Source organism: Lutra lutra, chromosome 14 (assembly GCF_902655055.1).
Source record: "Lutra lutra chromosome 14, mLutLut1.2, whole genome shotgun sequence".
In the NCBI taxonomy this organism is placed as follows: Eukaryota; Metazoa; Chordata; class Mammalia; order Carnivora; family Mustelidae; genus Lutra; species Lutra lutra.
In genome coordinates, this window is record NC_062291.1 from 16,000,652 (window position 1) to 16,024,803 (window position 24,152).

General features: G+C 38.2%; 1 protein-coding gene across 4 annotated transcripts in view; it reads left to right on the forward strand.

The window, feature by feature from the left end:
- Nucleotides 1-24,152, forward strand: part of PRKG1 (protein kinase cGMP-dependent 1) — a 1,261,510-nt gene that overhangs the window by 1,137,862 nt on the left and 99,496 nt on the right. For all 4 annotated transcript variants that reach the window (XM_047703632.1, XM_047703631.1, XM_047703633.1 and 1 more), the window contains one exon: nucleotides 18,450-18,524. In XM_047703632.1, coding sequence (XP_047559588.1) covers nucleotides 18,450-18,524 — 75 coding nt within the window. The remainder of the gene's footprint in view (nucleotides 1-18,449; nucleotides 18,525-24,152) is intronic.

The window sequence follows — 24,152 nt, forward strand, 5'->3', positions numbered from 1 at the left end:
AGAGGAGGAAGCAGGCTCCCCACTGAGCAGAGAGCCCGATGCGGGGCTCGATCCCAGGACCCTGGGATCATGACCCGAGCCGAAAGCAGAGGCTTTAACCCACTGAGCCACCCAGGCGCCCCATGGGATCAACTTTTTAATTTCTCTTTCTTATGTCTTGCTGTTGGTGTATAGAAATGCACCTGATTTCTGTGCATTGATTTTATATCCTGGCACTTTACTAAATTCCTGTATGAGTTTTAGCAGTTTTGGAGTGGAGTCTTTTGGGTTTTCCACATAAAGTATCATATCATCTGCAAAGAGTGAGAGTTTGACTTCTTCTTTGCAGATTCAGATGCATTTTATTTCTTTTTGTTTGATTGCTGAGGCTAGGAATTCTAGTACTATGTTGAATAGCAGTGGTGATAGTGGACATCCTTCTGTGTTCCTGACCTTAAGGGAAAAGCTCTCAGTTTTTCCCCATTGAGAATGATACTGGGTTTTTCATAGATGGCTTTGATAATACTGAGTAATGTACCCTCTATCCATATACTTTGAAGAGTTTTGATCAAGAAAGGATGCTGTACTTTGTCAAATGCTTTTTCAGCATCTATTGAGAGTATTATATGGTTCTTGTTCTTTCTTTTATTAATGTATTGTATCACATTGATTGATTTGCAGATGTTGAACCAAACTTGTTACCCAGGAATCAATCCCACTTGGTTGTGGTGAATAATTCTTTTAATGTATTGTTGGATCCTTTTGGCTAGTATTTTGGTGAGAATTTTTGCATCTATATTCATCAAGGATATTGGTCTGTAATTCTCCTTTTTGGTGGGGTCTTTGTCTGATTCTGGGATCAAGGTAATGCTGGCCTCATAAAATGGGTTTGAAAGTTTTCCATCCATTTCTATTTTTCGGAACATTTTCAGGAGAATAGGTATTAATTCATCTTTAAATGTTTGGTAGTATTGCCCCTGGGAAGCCATCTGGCCCTGGGCTCTTGTTTTTTGGGAGATTTTTGATGACTTCTTCAATCTCCTTGCTGGTTATGGGTCTGTTCAGGTTTTCTATGTCTTCCTGGTTCAGTTCTGGTAGTTTATATGTCTCTAGGAATGCATCCATTTCTTCCAGATTATCAAATTTGCTGGCCTATAGTTGCTCATAATATGTTCTTATAATTATTTGTATTTCTTTGCTGTTGGTTGTGATGTCTCCTCTTTCATTCATGATCTTATTTATTTGGGTCCTTCCTCTTTTCTTTTTGATAAGTCTGGCCCAGGGTTTATCACTCTTATTAATTCTTTCAAAGAACCAGATCCTGGTTTCGTTGATCAGTTCTGCTGTTCTTTTGGTTTCTATTTCATTGATTTCTGCTCTGATCTGTATTATTTCTCTTCTCCTGCTGGGTTTAGGCTTTCTTTGCTGTTCTTTCTCCAGCTTTTTAGGTGTAGGGTTAGGTTGTGTACTTGAGGCCTTTCTTACTTCTTGAGAAAGGCTTGTATCACTATATTACTTTCCTCTCAGGACTACCTTTGCTGTGTCCCAAAGATTTTGAACAGTTGTGTTTTCATTTTCATTTGTTTCCATGAGTTTTTTTTTTTTTTTTTTCTATTCTTCTTTAATTTCCTGGTTGACCCATTCATTCTTTAGTAGGATGTTCTTTAGTCTCCATGTATTTGAGTTCTTTCCAACTTTCCTTTTGTGATTGAGTTCTAGTTTAGAGCATTGTGGTCTGAAAATATGCAGGAAATGATCCCAGTCTTTTAGTACTGGTTGAGTCCTGATTTGTGACCCAGGATGTGATCTGTTCTGGAGAATGTTCCATGTGCACTAGAGAAGAATGTGTATTCTGTTGCTTTGGGATGGAATGTATCTGTGGTGTCCATCTGGTCCAGTGTGTCATTTAAGGCCTCTATTTCCTTTTTGATCCTTTGCTTGGATGATCTGTCCATTTCAGTGAGGGGGGTTTTAAAGTCCCCTACTATTATTGTCGATGTTTCTTTGATTTTGTTATTAAATGGTTTATATGGTTGGCTGTTCCCATGTTAGGGGCATAGATATTTAAAATTGTTAGATCTTCCTGTTGGATAGACCCTTTAAGTATACTATAGTGTCCCTCCTCATCTCTTATTATAGTCTTTGGCTTAAAATCTAGTTTATCTGATGTTACGATTGCCACTCCAGCTTTTTTTTTTTTTTATGTTCATTAGCATGGTAAATTGCTTCCCACCCCCTCACTTTAAATCTGGAGGTGTCTTTGGGTCTAAAATGAGTTTCTTGTAGACAGCATATTGATGGGTTTTGTTTTTTTATCCATTCTGATATGTTGTGCCTTTTGACTGGGGCATTTAACCCTTTTACGTTCAGGGTAACTATTGAAATATATGAACTTAGTGCCATTGTATTGCCTATAAGGTGGTTGTTATTGTATATTGTCTCTGTTCCTTTCTGATCTACTACTTTTAGGCTCTCTCTGTGCTTAGAAGACCCCTTTCAATATTTCCTGTAGCACTGGTTTGGTGTTTGCAAATTCATTTAGTTTTTGTTTGTCCTGGAAGCTTTTTTTCTCTCCTTCTATTTTCAGTGATAGCCTGGCTGGATATAGTATTCTTGTCTGTATATTTTTCTCATTTAGTGCTCTGAATATATCATGTCAGTCCTTTCTGGCCTGCCAGGTCCCTGTGAATAAGTGTGCTGCCAGTCTAATATTTCTACCATTTTATGTTACAGACTTCTTTTCCTGAGCTGCTTTCAGGATTTTCTCTTGATCACTAAGACTTGTAAATTTTACTATTAGATGACAGGGTGTGGACCTCTTTTTATTGATTTTGAGAGATGTTCTCTGTGCCTCCTGGATTTTAATGCTTGTTTCCTTCCCCAAATTAGGGAAAATCTCTACTATAATTAACTCCAATATACCTTCTGCCCCTCTCTCTCTTTCTTCTTCTTCTGGAACCCCAATTATTCTAATATTGTTTTGTCTTACGGTATCATTTATCTCCCGAATTCTCCCTTCATGGTTCAGTAGTCGTTTGCCTCTCTTTTGCTCAGCTTCTTTATTCTCCATCATTTGGTCTTCTAGGTCACTAATTCTCTCTTCTGCCTCATTTATCCTAGCAGTAAGAGCCTCCATTTTTTATTGCACCTCATTAATACCTTTTTTGATTTCAGCTTGGTTAGATTTTAGTTCTTTTATTTCTCCAGAAAGGATCTTATTTCTCCAGACAGGGTTTCTCTAATATCTTCCATAACTTTTTCAAGCCCAGATAGCACCTTGAGAGTCATCATTCTGAACTCTAGATATGACATATTACCAGTGTCTGTGTTGATTAGGTCCCTAGTCTTCTGTACTGCCTCTTGTTCCTTGGCGAGTTTTTACACCTTGTCATTTTATCCAGATAAGAATAACGAACAAGAGAATAAAATACTAAAAGAGTGTCAAAGACCCCAGAAAAATGTGTGCTAACCAAATCAGAAGAAACCCCCAAATTGTGGGGAGCAGTAAGGGATAAAATGAAGTTCAAAAAAATTTTTTTAATTAAAAATATATATATATTAGACTGGTGAATAAAACAGAGCCACCCACTTAATTTGGGGTATATTTTGTTCTCTTTGTTAGAAGAATCTACCTCCCAAAATTAAAAAAAAAAAGAAAATCATATATCTACCAAAATAAGGGTAAACACGATGAAGAGATGGAATATGACTGTAAATATGAAAATTTTTTAAAAATTCTAAAAGAGGAATTGATAAGTTGGTTGGGAAAAGAAAAAAAAAAGAGAATGTGTTCAGGCTGGAGACTAGAACAAAGCCATGTGCTAGATTAGGGTATATTTTGATCTATTAGAAGAAATTGTGTCCCAAAATTTTTTAGGGAAAGAAAAAACCTATATGTATACAAAAAATAAGGTTAAATACAATGAAGGTATAAAATATGACTATAACAATGAAGGTTTAAAAAGATTTTTTTTAAGAAAGGTATTGTTAAGATAAACTAGTTAAAAAATGTTAAAAGAGGAAGAGGAAAAATTTAAAAAATAGAATAAGAAAAAAGTAAAATAAAATAAGTGTAACTTTGTAGGACTAAAGGATCATGGGGAAAAGCCCATGAATTCCATGTATTGCTTTCCTGTAGCTCTGGAGTTCCACTGTTCTCCTTGATCCATGAGCTTGGTCTTGGCTGAATGCTCTTACTAATCTTCTGGGGGGAGGGGCCTGTTAGGTGATTCTTAAATGTCTTTGCTTGAGGCAGAATTGCACTGCCCCTGCCAGGCGCCAGGCTAAGTAATTTGCTTGGGTTCACTCTCAGAGTTTTTGTTCCCTGAATGCTTTCCGTAGAGCTCTGGAGGACAGGAATAAAGATGGCAGCCTCCTAATCTCTGGCTTGGAGAAGCTGAGAGCTTGGACCCCACTCCTCAGTGCACCCTCAGAGAAAAGCTGTCAATCCCTCCCATCTCCCTAGTCTCAGGCCTCAGTCTGAGCTCACCCAGCCTGTGATGGAGCGTTTCTGTCTCTGGCACACGGCCCCGCCTGGAGTCTCCAAAAACCAGCAGATTCCTGCTATGCTGCTCTTCCCAGAGCAGGGAGGTGACTCTCCCCAGATCTGCCACTTGTGGGGTCCCTGCTTGAAGAGTAGTGGTCCAACTGTGCTTTGGATCATGGTTTAAGGTAACCCCAAGCTGAGAGCTCACTCTTCAGCTCTATCTCTGTAGTTGGCTTCCCCACTCTGATACCTGGGAGCTCTGCCACACTCAGACACCCCCGGTCTTTCTGTGACCCTGCGGGACCTGAAACCACACTGTCCCCACGAGGGCTTCTCCCCCGCTTAGCCTCTGGAACAACGTCCCTCAGTGGAGCAGACTTCTAAAAGTTCTGATTTTGTGCTCTCCTGCTCTTCCACTTGCCGGGACCTGGCCCCTCCCCCTGCAGTCTATCTTCCTATGGCTTTGGATTCACTTCTCTGCATGTCCTACCTTTCAGAAAGAGGTCAATTTTCTGTTCCTAGAATTTCTGCTCTTCTTCTTTTCTATCTCCTGTTGAGTTTGTAGGTGTTTGGAATGGTTTGATACCTATCTAGCTGAACTTCTGGGATCTGATGTCATTTCAGTCTGCTACTCCTCTGCCATCTTGCCTCTCTCCCTCTAGAGTATTTATTTTCTGTTGGATAATCAGAGAAAACCCATCTGAGGAGGACACACTTGGGCTGAGATCTGAATGGCATTAAGAAAAACCCACACAAGGGGTGGCTATGTGACTCAGTCAGTGAAGCATCCAGTTCTTGATTTTGGCCCAGGTCGTGATCTCAGGGTTGTGAAATTGAGTCCTGCATCAGGCTCTGTGCTCAGTGCAGATTCTGCCGGAGATCATCTTCCTCTCCCTCTTCCCTTCCCCCTTCTCACACTTTCTCTTTTCAAAATATATAAATAAAAAATCTTTTTTTTTTTTTTCAAAAAGAAAAGAAAAGGCCACATGTAAATCAAGAGAAAGAATTATCCAGGCAGAAGACAAAGGCCCTGGGGTAGATGTAAGGCCAACATATTCTGAGGTCAGAGGGAACATAGTTGGAGAGATCAAGCAGAGAGGGCAGAGAGCGGAGACCTCACCATTACATATAAGGTGATTAAATGATGTGTTTAAAAGATGACCCTGCCTGGTATGTAAGGGAAAGGGCAATTATAGTAATTCTCAAGAGAGAAAATGGTGACTGGAACAAAAGGGAAATAGAGAATCAGATTATTGAAGGTAGAATTATAGGATTTGGTATTGGATTTTATATGGGGTGGTTGGGCAAGGGAAAAAGTATGATCCAGAATAGGGGTATGCAAACTTTTCTTATAAAGGGCCACGTAGCAGATATTTTGAGCTATGCAGACCATACTCTGTCCATTACAACTAGTCGACTCTGCTATTATATATAGAAGCAGCCACAGACAATATATGAAGCAGTGAGTTTGGCCATGTTTCAATAAAACTTTATTTACAAGACCAGCAGTGGGCCAGATTCGGTCTCCAGGTGTACATTTGTTGATCCCTGATCTCTAGAGTAAGTCCTGGAAAGAGTAAGGTTTTCTCTTCTGGAAAACCTAACCATGCAGAGGTGAACAGAGGCTCTCACATATTAATGACACCTTCTGAGGTAGGACAGTCAAGTAGGGTCCCTGGGCCTCTGGGAGAGAGGGTTTCATAATCCAGGGAAGCATATTCCCATTCCCCAATCCACTTTCCACACTCATTGGAGCAACCCAGCAGGTGCCCAGAGTATGTGTTTGTTTTGACTTTCTTTACTCCCATATATGATAGATTTCATAGCCAGTTACAGGGGGATGGAATTGGCGTAGTCAGTGATTTCTCCCCATTATGCTGCCATGCATTCTATGATTTATGCAACTGTGCTTTTTATAAATATTTTACATGGCAGTTGTGTTAATATATTAATATTTAATATTTGTAGCTATAAATTCTTTAATATGATGTTCATTGTAACTTCCCTCTGAAAATATATAGAATTTAATGTATTTCTCTATTTCTGGGAAAGAAAAATTCATTACACAGAAGATGAGTAAATTCCATGGCTAGGGAGCCCTTTAAGTACTACAGACATCAAATAAAACAACTAGTTAATTGATATCTTCATTATACATTTATTGAAGATTTTCTGCCCAGGGCCTTCACTAGTACCAGGGGTACATGGTTTAAAAACAAAACAAAATAAGGCATTGGAGAGCTCAGTACCTAGTGAAGGAGACTGACCAAAAAAATCTACTAAATCCAGAAGTGTGCAATAAGTCCTCTAAAAAGACAAACACCGGGTATCAGGTAGGACTCAGAAAGGGGTGTATAAGAGAGGATGTGAGAGAGGTGAGGGGTTTAAGGCAGTGCTTCTCCAAAGATATATGCTCAGGACCAGTTTTGTTTGAATTTCCAGACAGATGCTTTCATAAGATAAAATCTCAGTGGATTACTAGAAAAATTAAATGGAAAAAGATAAATGGCTGCTTTTAAAAACTATTAGATTGAACATACATAAAATTATGTTTCAATAAAAATATCAGAACAGGGCACCTGAGTGGCTCAGTCATTAAGTATCTGCCTTTGGCTCAGGTCATGATCCCAGTGTCCTGGGATCAAGCCCTACATCAGGCTCCGTGTTTTGGCAGGAAGCCTGCTTCTCTCTCTCCCACTCCCCCGCTTGTGTTCCCTCTCTCGCTGTGTCTCTTTCTGTCAAATAAATACATAAAATCTTTTTTTTTTTTTAAATATCAGGACAAACATAACACTGGATAAAAGGAAAAGAATTACAGAAGCTGATCGCATTGTCACTGAAAGCATGCATATAAGCATTAAGGTGGTGGATGGTTATAACAGTTATTTGCAGCCATAACAAAACAAAAATTGGTGAGTGACACAGCAGTTTTCTGCTCTGAGTGAAATAGGGATACTTTTAAAGAACAGCATGTGTGCCAATATTTATCTTTAATGTGCCACGTGTTCCTGTTTCCTCCTTGTTAACTCTTCTAACCTAGACTAGATTGATAGAAACACCACTTACAGAAAATGATGAGCATCCAATCTGTTTTGTGCTTTGTTTAATACACTCAGAACAGAGAAACCAGTCTCAAAGAGGTGTCTGGTTGGAAATGGAAGTTGGCAATTTCAACATACTCAGGATAGTCATTATTATTTTCTCCCTAAAATGGAAGAAGTGGTGTTCTATGTTCATTAATCCCTCATAAAGACTCAGTTCTGTCCATTTATCATGTAATCATTGAATGAAATAGATTGTGGAATTTGTACATTTGGCACTACAATTGGCAAACTCATCTTAAAATATCACGCATTTAGCATTACCCTTCTTTGCATAACCTGCATGCAGTTTGTACCAAATGTTTCCCACCTCATAAATTTGGCAAAAATTAAACAGGTCTGTGCCCAGTTCATAAAATGTGAGTCCACTGATCTTTCCCTTGGATGTCTCAGCAATGTCAAATCACTCTAAAATTTTCTAAATTTAGAAAAATTTTCCAAACTTCCCTACTAATCTCTTCAAAGTAAGAGTTTGGCAATCATACTTGGAGAGGTGCTGGTCTACGAAAGATCCCTGAAATCAGTCATGCTTAGATAAAGACATATAGGAATCTTGTATAGAACTCATTAAGATATATTTACAGACTTATAGTGGTTTAGAGAAAATATCTCAAAATACATCTTTTAAAACAGTTTTTCTTTTATTACATTCTTAAGGTGGAACATATTCTTTTTTTTTAAGATTTTATTTATTTATTTGACAGACAGAGATTACAAGTAGGCAGAGAGGCAGGCAGAGAGAGAGAGAGGAAGCAGGCTCCCTGTTGAGCAGAGAGCCCTATGTGGGACTCGATCCCAGGACTCTGAGATCATGACCTGAGCCGAAGGCAGAGGCTTTAACCCACTGAGCCACCCAGGCGCCCCAAGGTGGAACATATTCTTAAAAGTTAAAGATTAAAAGTCTAAAAGAGTAAAAAAAAAAAAAAAAAAAACAAAAACTTAAGCCAGAAACCACAGCAAATGTTTCAGCAGTAAAATTATTAAATAAGCAAATAAATGAGATTGAGAAATTTCGTTCATACAGTTTGTTTCTACATAATCAAGGATGTCCTACAGTGTTTTTGTTGTTGTTGTTTTCATTTAACCATTAAGTGGGTTATTATGTAAGCACAGACATAGCCCAAAGTCAAATAAGTGCTAAACCAATAGAATTCCAACTAATAGTTTAAAATATCTGGAGGAATGCATAGCAGAATATGAATGCTTCTCTCAGGGCTCTAGATTATAAGTAATCTTTTACTCCTTAAAATGTTTTAGTGCCAGGGCACCTGGGTGGTTCAGTGGGTTAAGCCTCTGCCTTCAACTCGGATCATGGTCTCAGGGTCCTGGGATCGAGCCCCGCATTGGGCTCTCTGCTCAGCGGGGAGCCTGCTTCCCTCTCTCTCTCTGCCTGCCTCTCTGCCTACTTGTGATCTCTCTCTGTCAAATAAATAAATAAAATCTATTAAAAAATGTCTTAGTGCCTTTCAAAATTTCAATATCTTACTGTTAGGATCAGAAAAGAAAAAAAAAATGTACATCTTAAAATTCAAGGTTAGTGTATGTCAGTTGACTGATAGATAAGACACCTACTCAACTCAACCAGATTCTACCCTAGAGAAGACTAACTGTACAGACATTTGAGACACAAACATGGTTAATACCACCCGGATTTTTGTTTCTCAAAAATTATAGTAAATTAATTGGGAGAGTTCCTGAAATCAATTCTTACCTTTAGATTTCTTTGGCAACTTTCGATTTTTTTGGCACCTGGATCATCATTTTCAAATTTTGATTCTTTTAAAGCATATAGTAATAATCAAGAAATAGTTTAAATTCCATGTGTTTTATTTGTAATCAGTTCTTCTTAATGAATAATCCCATGATAGCTAAGGAATTATTATTACAAAGGAAAGACAGAGACAAATGTCTAACACTTTGGTGTGTGTAATTTTTCCTGCCAATATAAACATATGTGCAGAATTTTAAAAAATACTGATAAGGAAACTGCTCATAAAAGTGTAACTGCTTTCTCTGAAATTACTATCCTATGTCATCTTAAATAGATAATATTCTTTTAATAGATACTATAGCCTATCTTCTTTTTTTTTTTAAAGATTTTATTTATTTATTTGACAGAGAGATCACAAGCAGTCAGAGAGGCAGGCAGAGAGAGAGGAGGAAGCAGGCTCCCCGCTGAGCAGAGAGCCCGATGCGGGGCTCGATCCCAGGACTCTGAGATCACGACCTGAGCCGAAGGCAGCGGCTTAACCCACTGAGCCACCCAGGCGCCCCTATCTTCTTTTTTTTAAGGTGTATTTATGTATTTGAGGGAGAGAGAAAGAACATGAGCCCGGGGCTGGTGGGGACAGTTAGGAGCAGAGGAAGAGAGAAACTCAAGCAGACTCCACACTAAGTATGCAGACCAATGCAGGGCTCAATCTCTCAACCCTGAGATCATGACCTGAGCAGGAATGGAGTCTGAGTCTCAACTGACTTTGCCTTCAGATGCCTGGAGCCTTCCTTCTGATAGCATTCAACCTTGCTTCCCCGCCGACCTTTGTATTATATATAATATAATTTCTTTTTTTTTTTTTTTTTTTTTTTTTTTTTTTTTAGATTTTATTTATTTGTCAGAGAGAGAGGGAGAGAGAGCGAGCACAGGCAGACAGAATGGCAGGCAGAGGCAGAGGGAGAAGCAGGCTCCCCGCCAAGCAAGGAGCCCGATGTGGGACTCGATCCCAGGACGCTAGGATCATGACCTGAGCTGAAGGCAGCTGCTTAACCAACTGAGCCACCCAGGCGTCCCACGACCTTTGTATTATAATTGCTGGTTTCTTATCTCTACTATAAAGCTATAAATTTCTTAAGGGTATAGCTTATTCTTCTTGCATAATCCACAGTAGCTTGAGTTATTCCTTGTAGAGAGTAGGCATTGTACAAACACATTTGTGTGTCTGAATGGATGAAGGATGGATAGGTGGGTGGGTGGGTGGGTGGGTGGAGTATTTGGGAGGATAGGAATGTTGTCTGGTTTTATTGTACTTGGGCTCCTTCTCCCTCTAATGAAACATATATTCAGGGGCGCCTGGGTGGCTCAGTGGGTTAAACCTCTGCCTTCAGGTGGGGTCATGATCTCAGTGTCCTGGGATCGAGCCCCGCATTGGGCTCTCTGCTCAGCAGGGAGCCTGCTTCCCCATCTCTCTCTGCCTGCCTCTCTGCCTACTTGTGATCTCTCTCTCTCTGTCAAATAAATAAATAAATCTTTTAAAAAAATTCCATTAAAAAAATTAAAAAAAAGAAACATCTATTCATATGGTACTTTGTAAGATAAACCACTGATAATTATGGCTATAGTTAATATAAGTAAAATGATCAAACAAAAGTAACCAAGAGCCTTTATTTGAAGCCACAAAGTGAATTAACAGATTTTCTCAATAAGTGTTTTGAAGTAATAAAGGATGCCTCTGGTATCTTGGACTTGGCTAAGTAACAAATGTCCCAGCTAGTTTGAAACACTAATCTTGTGTTTTCTTTTAATAAATATATTTTTTAAGGAGTTAGCCAAGATTCAGGTTAAGAAAGTCTAATGGATATAATCATATACGCCCACCAAATTAGAGAGAGCTTTGTCAAGAGTTCAGATAATGCTTGCCAAAAGTTTTGCTTAGCACTGTTGAAATATTTGCAGTAGTTTCTGGTGTAAGATACTACTTTTGGCTCATTTTGACTTACAATCTTTATGAAGAAAGAAACTTATAAATAAATTTTGAGATTTCTTGCCACCCTATTTTCATTTTGGGAAAAAAAAAAAAAAATCTGTTCTAAGCACTTTTATACAAGATCCCTAAACAATTTAGTGGAATAGAGAAGAAAAGATCATGAGGACTAATTCAATTAATATGTATTATTTAATACATGCATAATTTATTAAAATAGAAAACGCTTTGTAAACTGTAAAGTGAAATGTAAATGTCATCCCTTTTTAGCCACACGATAACGCTCTTCCCTGGTATTTGGACTGCTCTTCTAATAATATAATAGCCCGTTTCTCTCTCGACGAAGTCTCATCATATCACAACCAAAGAACAAAATTATACACTTTTTAGACATACCACTGAGTAATAAGCTCCCTTCAAAAGGATGTTTTGGCTTAATAATGAAAGCATCTTAATAACTGAAATTATTACCCACTGAGTTACTGTCACCATAATGTTCTAAAACAGACAAATTTCCTAGAACAGGAAGCATAGCCTTTTAACTGATACCTTTGAAGGGAAGTTTCTGTGAATACCATTCTTGATGTAAAAGTAGCATTTCACACAGGGAGCCCCGGTTAAGCCTCTGCCTTCGGCTCAGGTCATGGTCCCAGGGTCCTGGGATCAAGCCCTTCATTGGGCTCTCTGCTCAGCGGGGAGCCTGCTTCCTTCTCTCTCTCTCTGTCTGCCTCTCTGCCTATTTGTGATCTCTGTCTGTCAAATAAATAAATAAAATCTTTTTAAAAAAAGAAAGAAAGAAAAAGAAAGCATTTCTCCCTCCCTCCCTCTCTTCTTTCCTGTCTTCCTTTCTTCTTCCTTTCCCAGTTCCAGACTTTTCTCTTTCCTTCATCCCTTCTGCCCTCTTTCCTTTCTTTTCACCTCTCCCTTGCAAGCGCATATGAACTATCAGCAGTAAGCAGAAAAGGGATTTTCCACTTGCTCTCTCTCTACCTCTGCGTGCTCAGCTAATAACATTTCATCCACCCCCTCTAAACATTGCCAAGACTTGTGAAAACTGGCTTTCACATCCCAAGGAATAGGAAACTTGTCTAATTCTTACCGCCTCAGGCCACAGTAAGTTCTGCTCTCAAAATACATGGAATGATGGCCTTTTTAGTTCATGAAGGTCGCCTTCATTTATTCCAGAATTATGTCTAGTGTATATGTGAAATTGGCTTCTTTATTTTAAAGTGCTGAAATATAACTCACACCTGAATTGTGAGGTTTGTTTATAAACAGAATTCAGTGTGTGTCCTCTGGTCTCCCATAGCTGTTATAACTGATAAATAAAATTTTTTTATTTCTGCTCCTTGTTAAAGTTTTTAAAACATTGCGTTATAATCCCTTTCTGACTAGAACAGAGTCAGTCTTGCCTTTAGAGGTCAAGGAATATTGTGGGACTTGAGTAAATATTTAAAAAGGCATCAGATACCTCTACTAATACTTTTCAAATGCCTCTTTGATGAAGCTTCACGCAGATGGCACGCATTCCTGCAGAATTTCTGCGAAAGGGAAAATTGCAACACTAATTAGCTGATGCTTGCACCAGGAAGGATAAATTCTGTAATGCCATCAATTAAACTTACCAAGATTCTTAAATTATTCATTGATCAGTACAGGGATACACAGACAGAGACAGCCTCTTAGAACTTAACATGGCTTGAAAATTCCACGTTTTCTTCAACTTTTAGTTAAGCATAATGTTTGGCTTTACTCTTTGAGGCCACTAGGATACTAGCAGGATGCCTTTGTTCTGTGTTTCCAAAAAATGTTGCTTGGCCAGGATTGCTTTCTAAATGAAGATTATTTGCAAAGGACTTAGGGTTCCAATTTCAAAGCCAAGATGGTAGTTCTAGGTGTTTTATTTTGAAAAGAAATTCCATATGTTTAATCCATAATCGAGAGTATAAATACAAATGTTTTTGTACGTGGGTGCCACACCCCTCCTTCATCTGTATGTGTGCGTATGTGTGTGCAGATGGGTAGGTCAGAATTCTATCACATGTGTCCGTGTAATGAACTATTATCTATCCACGAAAATGGTGTTTAGGAAGCATTTTAAAATAAAACTCTATACTTACGCTAGAATATTAATTTAAAAAAATCAAAGTATTAAATCCTAGCTGCTTTAGGATTGCAACTCTATAAATCTAACAGTAAAGCCCTATAGAAAAAAAGTGAAAAGAAATACATAAAGATATTCCAATTCATTATTTGTGGTTAGAGAACTATGATGATTTCTGAATTTCTTCTCTGAGTTTTTTGAAAGCTTTCCGTAAGAGGGGCACTTGGGTAGTTCTGTTAGATAAGCATCTTATTGATAACTGCTCAGGTCATGACCTCATAAAACCCAGCCCAATGTGGGTCTGCTTAGGATTCTCTCCCTCTCCCTATGCCCCTCCTCCTGCTCCTTGCATGCACGTTCTCTCTTAAATAAATAAAATCTTAAAAAAAAACCTTTACTATAATAATAAATTGATTACATTTTAGATGAGAAGCATTTTCCTTAATTAGCAGGAATATGTTTCAAAAATAAGTCCCTATCGTATCAAGATAGGGGCCTTTTGAAAGTTGATATTATTCCCTTCGTTTTTTCAATCCAGTAGTGTAAAAAAAAATTAGAAATATTGAATCATTAGGACCACATGAATTCATATTTTAAATCAAGGACACTGAAGAAAACATATGAAAAAATCACACTTGAAATACTTCTTTTGTTCACTCTTTTTAAATGTGATACTTACCATTGGCTATGACCAGGCTTTAACAAAAATGGATGTAAAATGGTCATAATCAGTCTAAATGTGTTTTTTTCTTCCAATCAGGCTCAACTTACTTTTAAACTCATTTCTGTGATTAGATGGTTTCTGCTTGTAAAACTCTGTAGATCTTCACCAGATGTAGGGTTTTTGCATTTGTATACTCTGCGAATAGGAATTTCAAACTCTTTTCTTTCTTTCTGTTGTCTGATTGCTGAGGCTAGGACTTCTAGTACTGTATTGAACAAATGGTGGTGAGAGTGGGCCTCTCTGTCTTGTTCTGATCTTAGGGGAGAAGCTCTCGGTTTTGCCCCATTGAGAATGATATTCACTGTGGGTTTTTCATAGATGGCTTTGATGATATTGAGGTATATACCCTCTATCCCTACACCGTGAAGAGTTTTGTCAAGAAAGGATGCTGTACTTTGTCAGATGCTTTTTCAGCATCTATTGAGAGTATCGTATGGTTCTTGTTCTTTCTTTTATTAATGTGATGTGTCAGGTTGATTGATTTGTGACTGTTGAACCACCCTTGCAGCCCAGGAATAAATCCCACTTGGTCCTGGTGAATCATCCTTTCAATGTACTGTTGGATCCTATTGACTAAAATCTTGGTGAGAATTTTGGCATCCATGTTCATCAGGGGTATTGTTCTGTAGTTCTCCTTTTTGATGGCGTCTTTGTCTGGTTTTGGGATCAAGGTAATGCTGGCCTCATAGAACAAGTTTGTAAGACATTCAACTGGCAATGAAGAAGTCAACTCTTACTCTTCACAGACGACATGATACTTTATGTGGAAAATCCAAAAGACCCCACCCCAAAATTACTACAACTCATACAGGAATTCAGCAACATGGCAGGATATAAAAGTCAGTGCGTAGAAATCCATTGCATTTCTTTACACTAACAATGAGACAGAAGAAAGAGAAATTAAGGAATCAATCCCATTTACAATTACACCCAAAACTGTAAGATACCTAGGAATAAACCTAACCAAACAGGTAAAAGATGTGTGCTCTAAAAACTACAGAATACTAATGAAAGAAATTGAGGAAGATAAACAAAAAAAAATAAAGGAAAAATATTCCACACTCATGGGTTAGAAGAATAAATATTGTTAAAATATCTATGCTACCCAGAGTAATCTGCACATTCAGTGCTATCCCTGTGAAAATACCAACAACATTTTACACAGAGCTGCAACAAACCATCCTAAAAATTTGTATGGAACCAGAAAAGACTCCAAATAGCTAGAGGAATGTTGAAAAAGAAAACCAAAGCTGGTGACATCACAATGCCTGACTTCAAGCTCTATTACAGAGCTGTCGTCATCAAGACAGCATGGTACTGGCACAAAAACAGACACATAGATCAATGGAACAGAATAGAGAGCCCAAAAATGGACCCTCAACTCTATGGTCAACTAATATTGGACAAACTAGGAAAGAATGGCCAATGGAAAAAAGACAGTCTCTTCAATAAATGGTTCTGAGGATATTAGACTGCCACATGCAGAATTATGAAACTGGACCATTCTTAAACCATACAGAAAGAAAGTGAAGAGAAAGTGTAAGACAGGAATCCGTCAAAATCCTAGAGAACACAGGTAGCAACCTCTTTGCCCTCTGCCATAGCAACTTCTTGCAAGACACATCTCCAAAGGCAAGGGAAACAAAAGCAAAATGAATTCTTGGAACTTCATTAAGTTAAAAAACTCTTGCATAGCAAAGGAAACAGTCAACAAAGCCAAAAGGCAACCTACAGAATGGGAGAAGATATTTGCCAATGACATATCAGATAAAGGGCTGGTATCCAAGATCTATAAAGAACTTTTTAAACTCAATACCCTAAAAACAAATAATCTAGTCAAGAAATGGGCAGAAGATGGGGCGCCTGGGTGGCTCAGTGGGTTAAAGCCACTGCCTTCGGCTCAGGTCATGATCCCAGGGTCCTGGGATCGAGCCCCACATCGGGCTCTCTGCTCAGCGGGGAGCCTGCTTCCCTTCCTTTCTCTCTGCCTGCCTCTCTGCCTACTTGTGATCTGTCTGTCAAATAAATAAATAAAAAATCTTAAAAAAAAAAAAAAAAAGAAATGGGCAGAAGACATAAACAGACATTTCTCCAAAGAAGATACACAAATGGCCAAGAGACACATGAAAAAAATGCTCAATATCACTTGTCATCAGGGAAGTAGAAATCGAAACCACAATGAAATACCACTTTATACCAGTCAGACTGGGTAAAATTAAAAAGGACAGGAAACGACAGGTGTTGGCAAACATGCGGAGAAAGGGGAACCCTCCTACACTGTTGGTGGGAATGCAAACTGGTGCAGCCACTGTGGAAAACAGTATGGAGGTTCCTCAAGACATTAAAAATAGAGCTACCCTATGTCCCAGCAATTGCACTACTGGATATTTACCCCAAATATACAAATATAGTGATCCAAAGGGGCACCTGTAACCCAGTGTTCATAGCAGCAATGTCCCCAATAGCCAAACTACAGGAAGAGCCCAGATGTCCTTCGACAGATGAATGGATAAAGAAGATATGGTATCAACCACATATTTTTTCCACAGCAAATACTGTATTTCACTTTACAGTGTAAACCTATCTCTAAATCATGATGGTGACATTCTATTTATTGGAAAGAACAATGGCAAAAATCCTGTTCGAACATGAAAATCAACTATGGGGGTTATTTATCATTTATTTTATCATTATATGTCTTTGGAAGTTGTATAAGGACCATCAGCCAACTGCAGGCTTCATTTATCTGATGTCCATTAACACAGTGTGTCACAGAAAACTTGACGCTCTGTGATGCTTGATTCTCTAGCCTCCCATCACTTCCTTCTGGTCCCTTCTTGTATTAGAAACACTTTGTGTTTTAGCTCAGCATTCCAGCTACCCTGTCCCCCAGATGAGATTATTACCCAAGGTCCTGAGGTAATGGCTCCCCATCCTCCTGTTGGCTGGGTCCCCAAGCAAGTGTTACGCTCTTCTTCATACATTTAAAGCAAAACCAAACAAACAATAGCTAAAAAGAACAGTGTGCATTGAAGTGGTTAAGCAACATTTAACTTTATATCAACAAATACCCCATGTTTAAGCACCTGACCAGGCATATTTTGTTACTTGATATAATACACAAAGGCATTTTCATGCATTAAAATTATAGAGGTTTAAAATTAAAATGTAGTTTCTTATACATTTGACCATTCACCATCCATACTCTGGACATTGCTAGGGATTCGATGGTTAGTGTCAAGGCATCGTGATTTGGATAGGAGCCACAGGGTAGGTTTTAAGGGTCTGGGGTAGAATGATGACCTCCTTCCTATCAGCCCTTACCCCACCTGGCTGTTATGACTGGAGGTCAGTTTCTTAACCTCTGGTGCCTTATTACCCTCATCTGTGTAGTGAAGGTAATAATGCCTCACAGGATTGCTGTACCCATAGAAGTACTTGTTATTACATATAAAGCACATAGAACAGTACCCAGCATATAAGCACCATGTAAGTGACAGCCCTGATTATTATGTGACACTTTGAATATAGACTTTCCTTTCGTTCCCCTGTTCAGTCCAGTTCAGTGGTTGCCAAAATGTCATGCACGCAAGAGTTACTGTATCTGGTTGCATTCAGTAATTTTCAAGGGCGATTTCCATGTTTGTGTGTATACATTTTGTGCTGACCTTATAATATTTTATATTATAGGTATACGATAGATGAGACTTCATTATATAAAGTAGGTCTGAACATAGTCCTGGGTCCATACCAAGATATTGAATACAGTGGTTTAAATAGTTGCCTTACTGTTCCTGGTTGATGATGAAGTCAATTTTTTGATCCCTCCAAAATGAGTTGACTTCCTTATAATTGTCTCCTTCTTTTCCTATCTTCTGCATATGTATTTTGCCTTGGAAGATTAATATACAATTTTGTTAAGTGGAGCGAGTGATGCTTATCTTCTACAATGTGTTGAAGAATTGGAATTAATATACATTCATGCGCATTAAAAGGATAGTGCATTTAGTAAGCATTCCATAATTGGTGGATCTTGTTATTTTCGTAGTAGAAGTGACCTTTGTGGTGTATATCATTTTGTGTGTCACAGACTTTCTTCCACCCATTCTTTGAATATCTGCTTTTTCCGGATATAGTTCTAAGGTGTTGGGAAATAGAGAGGTGAGCAGATGGGAGCGGTCACTGCTTTCAGAGGTTATATCATTATCTGATGTGTTTCTTAACAATGTATCTAGATTGAATGTTTGAATTCATTTTTATTTAGTTCCTTTAGGATTATTTCAATATACCATTGACTAGGTTGTCATTGTAAGGACTCTGCAGGGATTTACCCTGACCACTCTGTTTTTCCCAACAGCTCTTTCAAGCATTTGATTGGAGGACTGGATGATGTCTCCAATAAAGCATATGAAGATGCAGAAGCCAAAGCAAAGTAAGTGAGAGTTATTTTTTTTCCCTTTGGCTTTAGTCTTGATTTTTAAAAAAATGATTTTGACTAAAAATAAGATATATTTTGTTGAACTTCAAAAGCCCAACACTCTGACAGGAAGAAACTAATTGCTTAAGGAAGAAAAACAAAACAAAACAAAAAAACAGATTTCAAGGTCATGATTAAATAGTATGCTTGCTTAGTATGTTTCTTCTTGAATATGAAATGATAATTTTGGGAGGAAGATCATCTCAGTGAGGGAAAATGGTAAGTTTAAATCCTATATAGGTCATTGAATCCAAACACAGTATTTCTCCCATTGAAAATACTTTCTGAATGAAGGGTGGCGGTTGTGTTCACTAGTTGTTTGTGAAATTGTATGGAACATAATAAGGCTGGAAATACTTCCCAGTGCAAATATATTGTTCTTTTACCTTGAACTGCAGTGGCATGAAGTTATTAGAATGATATGAGATAGTAGGTATGCCATGAATTGTATAACAAATCAATTTGATCTCCTAATATCACTTACTTTGAAAGCTTGGCTTCAACGTTTGCTTACTTTGAAACCAAGCTTTAATCTTTTTGACAAAAATTTGAAATTCTTTGAGATTGCCTTTTGCTGGAAAAAATTTTAGGTTACTTCTAAAAAACGGTAATCTTCAAAATCCTGCCCTCCTTTTTCCAATGAACTAATTTAAGGAAAAGCAATTCAGTATTGATATCATACAAGACACCTGAAGGATTAAGCTGACAAAAATTTGTCAGTAAGTAGATAGTTCAGGGGCAGAATTTGGTCGGTTTTGCAGTAACCTCAAAAGCAAAAACAACAACAATAATAATAAAAGTGATTTTGTCTTGAGAATCTAGGAAGATTAAAAGTTGGGTCTAGAATTAAAGTACTATAGTTTATTTGGACTGATAAAATTCTGTTACTTTAAAGCCATCTAAATATAGTCAGTTTCTTCTCTATATATTTGCTCTCATTTCTTCTGCTGTTTGGAGGGACACAGATGTACATCCTGAGGTCACATGGTAGCAAAGCCTTTCAGTGATTTTCTTAGATCATTGCACGAGCCGTTCTAACACCAAACTCCATGCAGTCTGGGGATTGCCTGTGCTGTGGGTGATAGATATCAATTTTCTGGTTTTCCCCGGTAGATGAAAGTCAATGCTAAGGTTAGACTTTAGTTTCTGGTAATAGTACTAATCCTACTGAGATGGAAGAGGGGGCCATTTAAGATCCTTACCAGTTTTAAAAATTATAAGAAAAAAATTATAAGACTCCCTTTGTTATTATTGGACTTTATCCCTAGAGGAACATGTGCCATATAAAACTCCTATTTATAATTTATGTTAGTGTGTTTTTCCCCCCTTAGGTATATGTATTCAAGTAAGATTAAGTTGCAAAAAAAAAAAAAAAAGATTAAGTTACCATGGGTCATTTCAAATATATATATATATATATATATATATATATATATATATCACATTAGATACATTTTGTGTATATAACTGGTGGTAATATTCAAAATTCATCTAAAACTTATACGAGCAACCATCTGAATGCTTTTACAGCTACTAGAAAAAGTCAGAGGTCTTTAAACCTAAAGCATTCTTTGGCCTATTTCTGCTTCCTACCAAATTTTAGATTCTTATAATGAAAGTTTTTGTATAACTCCTATTTGCCCAAAGTTGAGTCCAGTCACAGGCTTGAAAGTGGGTGGTGATGGGAAAACAACGTGAATCGGCTCTACCCTTCTCGGTGTCCCACTGGATTCATAGAGTTAGCTGTGCGTGCATCTCATGTATTCTGGTCATTTGTGGGCTCCATTGCACATGCTTCAATCAAAGGGAACAAGGAAAATAAATGCACTGAAGTTCAGATCAGTTACTAGATAGGAAGGGTGAGGATACTTCTCATTCAAAGAGAATCGATATGAAAAATGTGATCCTGGAGGTGGGCCAGAAGCCTCTGTCATTTCCAACCAAGTGATCTCGGCCATGAGTGAACGCTGGCTCTCAGTGTTACCTTTAAAATGCTATTTTACCTTATCTTTAAAATGGTATTTCTGCGATGTAATTGATAGCCGTATGGAGAAATGCTTAGTAAATTATAAAGGGCTATAAAAATGAATGATATTATTGGTAGAAGTAGTCATTAGAAGTGCATCCTAGTGCATTTGATAAATTGCTCGATTCATAGATAATTACTGCATATCGATTATGGAAAACTTCCTGGGCAGGAAGCCTGTACTGTGATGTACACAAACTACTCTCACGTTGGCAGCATATCCTAAAATTTAACCTAGCCTGGAAGAGACCCATAAATACCATTTTTGTAAAAATGGGAGCATTTAGTTAAAGTTTGGGGGCTCCTGGATAACTCAACTGAGTCCAGTCACATGTTTTGATCTACACCCACTTGATCTGAATATAGACTTGCAGACCCTGCACTGAGTCTGTGTAAAAGTCAGCTCAGGTCTTGATCTCAAGGTCATGAGTTCAAGCCCCACCTCCATGCCCTGCATGGAGCCCATTTTAAAATTAAAAAAAAAAAAAAAAAAGTTCAATTATGATTAAAGAACAGAGACGGGCAATTACATGAATACTTCCATCCAGGTGGCTTAGAATATTGTTAGTTGAGCCCATTAATTTGATAGACTAGAACTTAGTTATTATACTTATACATGAATATAAGTTAACTAGGAGAGATTTGTTTAAACTTTTCTAGCTCAATTAATACTAAATCCAAATGAATGCATAACCCATGGTCCTTAATACTAATTATTAGAAAAAAGGAATACCTTGATAAAAAAAATCTAAAATCATTGATCCAAATTCTAGAGAAATTGATAAGTGTAACCTTTTTTACTCCTCAGAATAGCTAAATACATGGGTATCCTGGTCTTTGTTACACTCTTTACTGTTCATATTTTATAGCTTTCTAATAAATACTTAGTATCTGAAGATTTCTAAAGTTGAAAGTATTGTTTCAATTAGGGGTCCTATCACACAGAGGTAAACTCTGAATTATTCCCCAGGCAAAGCTTTTTAGTTGAACTAGCAACTTTAAGTGTCTGCTTGTGTTAACACTATTGTCTCATTATTAGATTTCTTCCCCTTAAGGACATGTGCCTTCATCTCCGCATTTAAGGAACTTCTAAGGGTTGCCATTTCAGGGCCTATGGACATGCTTCAATTGGTCGAAATTCCCTGGATAATTCTTGAAAAGCCTCTACATCTCTGTATAGATCACCAAATCTGTACCATTTAGAACTGAGGTGTTGATTGGCTCCACCATCTAAGTGTTCTTTTTTAAGATCTCCTTGATTTTGCAGAATCCCCTAAAGGTGAGATTGATATTTCTTAAAGTTCGACTAAAAGGATCACATTATTTCTCCATGTGAAATTATTGTTGGTGTTGTCTCTCACCGACGGTGCCGATTTGGGTTAAAAGAGGGGGGGAAAAGACAAACAAAAAAAACAGGCCTGACTGTAAACCTCAATTCATGTGAGAAATTTAGAAGTTCAGTTGTAAGAAACTCTCTAGCTCGTAGCATAATCAGACCCCTGTGGCAGGACGGTCTGCAGAAGGTACTGGGCATTGCTGGTCCGGGAGATGGCTGGAGAGAAAATGGCCTGGGGAGATGGTTCTCAGAACACCTCTGTGCTGGGCATGTGGCTTCAGCCTGTCTCACAGCATCGATTTCCTACAAAGAAAATTATTCTTGACAGAAACTACCTTTATGGCATGTTTAAGCTCCTTTTGATTGCTGCTAATTATCCACTAAGGGCTTCTCTTTCTAAAATATGAAGTTATCATCCCAAAGACATTAGAAGAGACAACAGCAGATCAAAGTTAAGCATCATTAAGCCTTATATAGAGCAGAAAGTAGCATGTGTGATGAAAGGTACACATTATTTTCCTTTGAGACTTATGTATTCATTCAGTTAATAAACATTTAGAAATTTACTTAATGATGAGTCAGAAATTATGCTGTGCAATGTCAATACCAAGTACAAAACCTGATTTCTAGCACTAAGCATTTTGCTGTTCTGACAGCTCTAGGAATATAGATTCATAAGTGCATTTATTTATGATCTAAATTGATGATTCTCAACATTGTTCTTCATGAGGAACACATTCTCGTAGCATGATTTACATAAAGCTGTGAATGAGTGCAGTCATATGTTTTAATCTATGACATCTCTTGATGTGAATATAGATTTAAAGACCCTGCCCTGACTCTCTAGCCCCCTCCCATATGATTGTTAACCACGTTCATTTACCTTGATTCATGCACTGATTTAGCCAGCAAATATTCTCTGTGTTCCTACAAAATGCTACCTATAAAGCAATGAATAAAATAGACATGCACTTTGCCTTCATGGTGCATTTGGGGAGGGAGACACACATTACCAATTCCCTGAGGAAGTGACATTTTATCTAGACTTGAGCTGAATTCTGAAGAATTAGCCGGTACCAGCTAAGCAAGAATTAGTTGGTATTAGTTGGGGAAGGACGTGCAGAGAGCAGTGTAACCAGGAAAATCACCTTTGCAGAGCTGCCTGGGTAGGACCCAAGACTGCCTCTCCAAGTAGCCAAAGTCCCAACAAGGCTGGGACCTAGAATGCCAAAGTCAGAGATCAGAGGTTAAGGACTTAGGAAATTAAACTCAGGCTTGTCAGTTACCAAGAGATTAGTTGGTTTACATTGTAATTGAGCAGCCTTTCCTCTGTGTCTGGAGGAGTAAAGAGTGAAAGCGGAGAGCTGCAGCAGAGTATTTTCCAGGGGGAAAGCTGACAGTAGAAAGGACTAGAATGAGAGCAGTGTGAGTAGAGAAAGGGAGTTGAGAGATAGTTAGGTGGCAAAGCCAGTAGGTGTCCTGAAGGAAATAGATGTTGGTGGTGGAAGGGAGCACGGTCAAGGATGGTGCAAGGATTTCGGGTCTGGAAATCAGAAGGAGGCACCGGCATTCAGTAGTATAGAATATGGTTGCCAGGTTTGAAGAGTGGGAGGACCATGAAGTGACTTTTGCTCAGGTTGTATACAGGAAGCCCTTGAGAATAGTTGGGCAGGTCTGGAGCTCAGAGAAGAGGTTTGGATGCATTTGAGAATTATAAGCATTTACATGGAGAATGGAATTAAAGATGCAGATGAGAAAGAAAGTAGAGAATTAGAGCATCTGAAACTGAGGGTTGGCTCTTGAGGAACTAGCATTTGAAACTCTGTTAAAGGAGAAGGACTGACACCACATACACACACACACACACACACACACTGAAAAGGAGAGAAGAGAAGCAGAAGCAAAGCCAGATGCATCACAGAGTGACGAACAGAGTGCTTTTCCAGAATGAGGGAGGAGATGATGATGTTGCATGCGTTCGAGAGTTCTGGTGAGTTGGTTAACAAATGCCCATTGGATTTCTCAAACCACCGGTTCACATTCACGGTGGGATGGGTAAGGATTGAGTCCCACCACATGGGCTGAAAATGACACTGGCGTGAAGAAACAGTGGTCAGTGTGCTTATACGGAATTCTAGGAAATGTCAAGTAAAATAGTCAGAAACATGTAAGGGAAAGTTATGCATCTTAGTATTGAGAGAGGAAAGACCATGTTTAGTCC